Source organism: Equus caballus, chromosome 2 (genome assembly GCF_041296265.1).
Source record: "Equus caballus isolate H_3958 breed thoroughbred chromosome 2, TB-T2T, whole genome shotgun sequence".
Classification (NCBI taxonomy): Eukaryota; Metazoa; Chordata; class Mammalia; order Perissodactyla; family Equidae; genus Equus; species Equus caballus.
In genome coordinates this window covers 20,692,953-20,698,952 of record NC_091685.1, presented here as the reverse complement: position 1 = coordinate 20,698,952, position 6,000 = coordinate 20,692,953, and the positions used below count along the sequence as shown (strand labels likewise).

The 6,000-nt window shown below is 54.5% G+C and overlaps 1 protein-coding gene across 2 annotated transcripts in view; it reads right to left on the bottom strand.

The window, feature by feature from the left end:
* Positions 1-1,008: 1,008 nt before the first annotated feature.
* Positions 1,009-6,000, bottom strand: part of GRIK3 (glutamate ionotropic receptor kainate type subunit 3) — a 215,522-nt gene continuing 210,530 nt past the window's right edge. For both annotated transcript variants that reach the window (XM_023633274.2, XM_070249124.1), the window contains exon 16: positions 1,009-4,079. In XM_023633274.2, coding sequence (XP_023489042.1) covers positions 3,885-4,079 — 195 coding nt within the window. In that variant the 3' untranslated portion in view covers positions 1,009-3,884. The remainder of the gene's footprint in view (positions 4,080-6,000) is intronic.

Here is a 6,000-nt window from a genome sequence, read left to right as displayed (position 1 = left end):
CTGCTCCTCTAGGTGAGGCAGAGTCATGGCTGGGGGTGGGGGGGCTCCCACCCCTTAGAGATTCAGACTCAGCTCATCGGCCAAGAGGGCATTATCCCTCTTGAGAGCCACTTGCAGAGTGGGGCCACTTGAACGGTGACAAAGCTCACGGGATTTTCTTATCTGTCCACAGCAGAGAGACCAGTAAGAGGTCAAGGGGAGCGAGATAAGGAGGGCTCATTGTCCAAAAGCCCCAGGGCCTTGGCGGCATGTGCGTGTGTGCGTGTGTGTTCACTGCTGCCCCTCAATTTGGCCAGTTTGAGGTTGAGCAGAAGCACTGGCATTTTGGGGTGGGAGATGGGGGTAGAAAGCGGGGGCACTCTTCTGTTCCGGGCCGGCATGGGGAGCCAGAGAGGGACAGTCCAGCACCTGCTTAGGCAAGTCCCATCTTCTGCTCCATCCAAACCAGCTTTTACGCTTCCATCACTCACAGCCACCGACCTCAGTGCCTCCGTGTGTGTGGGCACCCACGCCCACGTGCACCTGCTGCGACTCAGGTCCATACCTGCTGGCAGGTGGCCTAAACTCTAATTCCACATGATCCGCCTTGCTGGGAGCCCCCACCTCCAACATGCAGTGGCAACCTCAGTCCCCTGGGGGGGACAGAGCTCACACTTGGGCAGAAGTGGCCTCCACTGCACTCTGAACACTAGGCTGGTCTCGAAGACAAAGGCAGGACATCAGCCAAAAGTTGAACATCAGCTACACAGACAGCCACGAGGCTTGAAGAGGAGGGGAGATCAGACTGCATGTCACCCCACTTGCATCTAGGAGTCTAGAAATCATTTCAGTAGCTTTTGGAGGATTTCCCTAATGGAACTGTGCCTCTGATACCCGCCATTCTTCACTCCTTCAGTGAGAAATCTTCCTACCCATGTTGCTTCCTCCCGTCTCGGTCTGTGTATGTGCACAGCCTCAGAAGAACATGGCACGTTCATAAAGCGTCATACACAAAAGCGCACACACGTGTGTGTATGACATGAGCATGGATGTGGGCATGTGCTATGAAATTACATTGGATCAAGAAACACAGTGGTTAAAGTCTGTGGTTGGTGACAGTAAATTGGCAAATATCTTCATTTGAATCGGTTCTCTGGGAATTGCAAAAAAATGTCATTTTCCCTTCAAACAGGACACTGTGCCTAGAGCAAAGATTCACCAGCCATGAGTCCCTGAAGAGTTTCGCCCCCAATTGGCCAGTCTCCCCGTGCCGGTGCCTGTACAATCTCGGCAAAGCTTTGTGACAAATGACCTCTCCCCACAACAGAAGGGCAGACAGACCCTGGACCCCTGCCTCCTGATTGTCCCTCTCTGCTCCTGCTGTGAGCCAGGACGTACGTGTGCATTTGAGCACACATACGTGAGCATACTCACACACATACTCACCCACACCAGTTCCTCATGGCTTCTCCCCCACGACATGCACTGACCTGCGCTGCACGTCTGTCTGGTTCTGGCCTCCCTCCTGCTCTCCGCTGCACGCACGAGCCCACACACATGTGCACGTACGCTCCCACGCAGACCCCTTGATGACATGGCTTCTCCCTTTACACGTATTTGGCAATGCTGCAGACTTCGTCCTGTCCTCTACCCTCTGTCATCCAGTGCACAAATGCACACACACACACACACACACATGCATACACACTGGTGCATGCGTGTATACACAGTATACTCACCAGAACCCCATTATGACATGGCTTCTCCTGTTTTTACATGGATGGGGCCCTGCTGCTCGTCTCCCTCACACATCCCCAATTCACACACGTGCGTGCACACACACACACATCAGAACCCAAAGGATTCCTCAATTATGGCATGCCCTGGACTGTGTTACATGTCCCAATTTGTCCCTCACCCCTAGCTCCCAAAGCTCACGCATATGAAGATACACATACACGTGCACACACACACACACACACACACACACAGAGGCTCACAACAGCATGGCTTTTCCTATCATGACACGCGTTGGCTCTGCAGCCCGTCCCGCCCTCTTCTCCCTCTGCCAGCGCACAGCCTGCCTGAGCTACCGTGATTCTGGGGACCAGCTGGTTTGGTCCTGCAGCTCACAGCCCGGAGGAGGAGTGGTGTTTCTCACGTGAGCCCACTGTGCTCTCCTGCTTGGGGAGTCCCTGGGGGAGCTAGAGATGACCTTCCACCCCAGCTGAGAAGGTCGTTGAGATGTAAATGCAGCTCTTCCCCACCCAGGCTCCCCAAGCAGAAACAGGAGAGAAGTGGGAGAGGGGTAGCTGGTGTCTCCCGGGTCCCTGTGCAGAATCTCCAGCCTACCTCCCCTGCTCAAAGACTGCCCTCTGCCCTTGGCCATGGGAAGCCCTGCTGGCCACATTGCATTCTCTTTAAGGACACTTTGTTCCTAACCCTTCCTGTCTCATGTTTTCCCAGAATCTTAAAGTCACAGACTTCTAGAGCATCCATCACAGCTGGCTGGAACCCCCAGATCATCGGGTCCACCCCTCACCAGTGCCCCGTCTGCTTCTACTCTGCTGCACCCCGAAGCCCCACAAGGTCCCAGCTGCTCTGGACAAGAGACCGGGGGCCATAATGGCCTTGTGTCTCTATGTGGGGTCTTTGGTTAATTCTCCAGGAGACAGCTTCTCCCGGCCCACCCTTGGGGCCTTTACCAGCTAGGATACCTTGCCTCTGAAAACTTTCCTTTTCTGGGGAGCATCTTTAGGTTTGGCAAGTGCAGAGGCTAGGAGTTCTTTAGGGCCTGTCTGGCTTTCACCATCTACCCCAGAGTTGGCCTGTGCAGTAGGACACGGCCCCTCGTTGGAGGAGGGGGATAGCTTCCACTTGCATCTAAGCCACTCTTCTCAGTCCAAGACGACAGAAGCAGGTCAAGGTCAACTGGCCAAGAATGGAGAGTTGTTGATGAGTAGACGGCAGACAGCCCAAGCTCCCTAATACCACAAGGGTTTAGAAAACAGCTTGGGGACCAGCAAAGTAAGATCCAACGGCTCGAAGGCCTGCGGGATTTCCATGGAATCCACTGTTCCTCTGGGCTTCAAATCAGCTGAGTCTCTGGGTATCCTTTGGAGAGATTCAGGGGGTCCTCTCTCCTCTGGCCAGAAAGTGGAGAAGAATTTGCTCTGACCACTCCCCGACTTTCTACTCCTACAGACCTCCCGAGGACTGGGAGCCACTAGGACACTGTCCATAAGAATTCAAAATGGCGGTCTCTGTGCGTTCTCTCTCCCAGATCCCAAACTCTTCTTCTCCCCTGTGGGGCTCTCTGCTTTCAACTTGGCCAAAATAGGGGCTGCCATGGGTGGTGCCAAGTCCAGGAGACCAGGACCAGGTGGGCAGCCCCCGGGGGATGAAGTTTTCCTTCTGCCCAGGCACGTGGGGTGGCCACTCCCCATCTTCAGCTCCCATTGGCAGCCTAACTATACATCCTTATGGAGCCCAGCGTTTGTGTCTCTGGTCTCACAGTCAAGCCCCAGGAGGCCTGGGCTCACGGGGAGGGAGTGGCACTATAAGAGCTGTTTCTCATTTCTTTGGCCTCTGCAGGGCCGTGGTGGAAATTTCTGACTGTAGAGGAGAGATGAGGGGCAGGTGAGTTTGGCCTGAGAGAGGCGTGTGCTTCCTTTGGCCTTGGCTGTCTCGGCTGGCGGCTTAGAAACCCATAGAAGAAACGAGAGGAGAGGGAAGCCCAAGTGGTCGGCCGGGGGGCCTGCTGGTTTCCTGGGAGGTGAGGGCAGAGGGCTCCTGACCCAAGGGGCAGGCAGCAGCTCCGGTCCCTAAGCCCAGCGTGGGGACAGGGGACGTTCCTTCCAGTCTCTGCCCCACCCTCAGGCCTGCGGTCCCCAGCCCACCTGCGCCTAGGGGAAGACGGGCGCCAACGATGTGCTGCAGGCCATGCTGTCCTTGCCCGGAAGCCGGCGATCATTGAACGTGTGCATGTTGATGACGGCGTCAGTCTTGACCATCACGGGAGGCTGCGGCTTGTGCTTGACCCGACGCTGGCAGGTGAGGGAGAAACGGATCTCGTCCGCGACGGTGCTGCAGAAGGAGCGCTGGGGTGGGAGCGGGAGGGAAAGGGTACAGCGGTGAGGTCTGGCCTTGCAATTCCGGCAGACTCCTCCCCTTCCTCCCACGCCTGTGCCCGGGCCACCCGGCCTCTCTCACGCCTCCAGCCCCTCTGCCCCACTGCACGGTGAGTAGTCTGTGTAGCAGCCCACAAAACATCACCTTCTTGTTGGGAGACTCAGGCAGGTAGTGGGGGTGGTATCCTCATATCCCCATTCTATAGATGAGCAAACTGAGGTTCTGATTGGCACATCCATTAAAGTTTGAGGAATTGACCTGATTTTTCTCCACTAGATTCTGAGGGCAGGAACCAGCCAGTTTCATCCCCATGAGCCCAGGCCCCAGCGTCAGGCCCAGCTCAGAGTCAGGGCTCAAGAAACATTCGATGAATGTACGGACAGCCCTTCTCCTGGGGGGATTTCCAGTAGGGGGACAATCCCGAGCTTCCACTCAGGAGAGGACAGCACGTGTGTTTCAAGGTGGGCAACAGGGAGGCAGGTCCATGCAGGGCTGTTGGGGGTCAGTGGCCTCCTCTGGCCTGGGTCCCTGTGGGTATTCAAGTGGGACAGCGACAGTGCAGCAGTGACCACAGGTATCTGTGGCTCCTAGGAGACCAACTGCCAGAGGTCGTCCTGCAGCTTGTGTGCAAGGCAGTGGGGGCTGCTGATGCCCCCGCTTGCCCAGGGAGGCCAGGGCGTCAGCACCCAGACACACCGGATGCAGGCTGTATGGGACAGGGGGACGGGGACCGGGCTTTGAATGACCAGCTGTGCGACCTCTCCAAGCTTCCTCTTTCTCACCCACTAAACGTAGACTACCGCCCCTCCTCCCCTCCCTTTCTTCATCCTGAAAATATTTACTGAGACCCTTCTATGTGCCAGGCACTGTTCCAGGTGTTAGGCACACAGCAGTGAAAAAGAGGGGTCAGGTCCCAGCCCTCAGGGAGCTCACGGTCTAATGATGGCATAGAAACACATAACAAACACGGGAACAAGTAAATAATTTCAGAGAATGACAACTATTATAAAGAGAATAAAGCAGTGAAATGGGGTAGAGAGGGAGTGGGGACAGATGGGGAAGGCTACCTGAGGAGTGTCATTTGAGCTAAAATCTGAATGACCAGAAGGTGCCAAGAATATGGCACTCCGGGGGAAGAGCATTGCAGATGAATGGAACAGCATGTGCAAAGGCCCTGGGGCTGAAAAGTGCTTGGTGTGTTAAGGACTAAAAAGGTAGCCAGTATGTATGGAGGTGGGAAGGAGAAACCAGAGATGTGCACAGGGACCAGAGCCTGTAAGCTTTTTGGTGGAATTTGGAGCTCATTCCAATTGCAACGGGAATTCCTAAAGAATTTGGTGGTTCTTTTTTACTGTATCACATTTTTTTTAGCCATTCCTTATTATTGGATATTTAGATTTTTTCTTTTTTTACGTGATAATGAACACGTCAACGAACATCCTTGTAAATAAAACTGCACATGTCCTTGGCCACTTCCATAGAGTGCATTTCTAAAAGTAGAAATTGACTGGTCAAAATGTATGGCCACTCTTAAAGACTGATCATACTGCAAAGTTGCCCTTCCAGAAACGTCCCCACTTGGACCTCCCCAGCAATACTGGAATGTGTCCCTTTCCTCACACTAAGAGTGACCTTTCGCCCTCCTCGTGGCTGACTCAGGTGTACTGGTTATAAAGGACCCCATCTCATTTGTGATGGATGTAAACGCTGCCTGTTTTCAATGGTCCCCTCTACGTACGGCTTAACTGCCATCCCCTCCACAGTGGCCCTGTGCCCCTTCGAACGTCTATGCAAGAGGCACCTCCCCTCCAGCCTAGCAGCCCACGAATCAGCTGCACATTTAAATCACCCCACACACTTTCTTAAGACGTCAACGCCAGGCTCCACCAC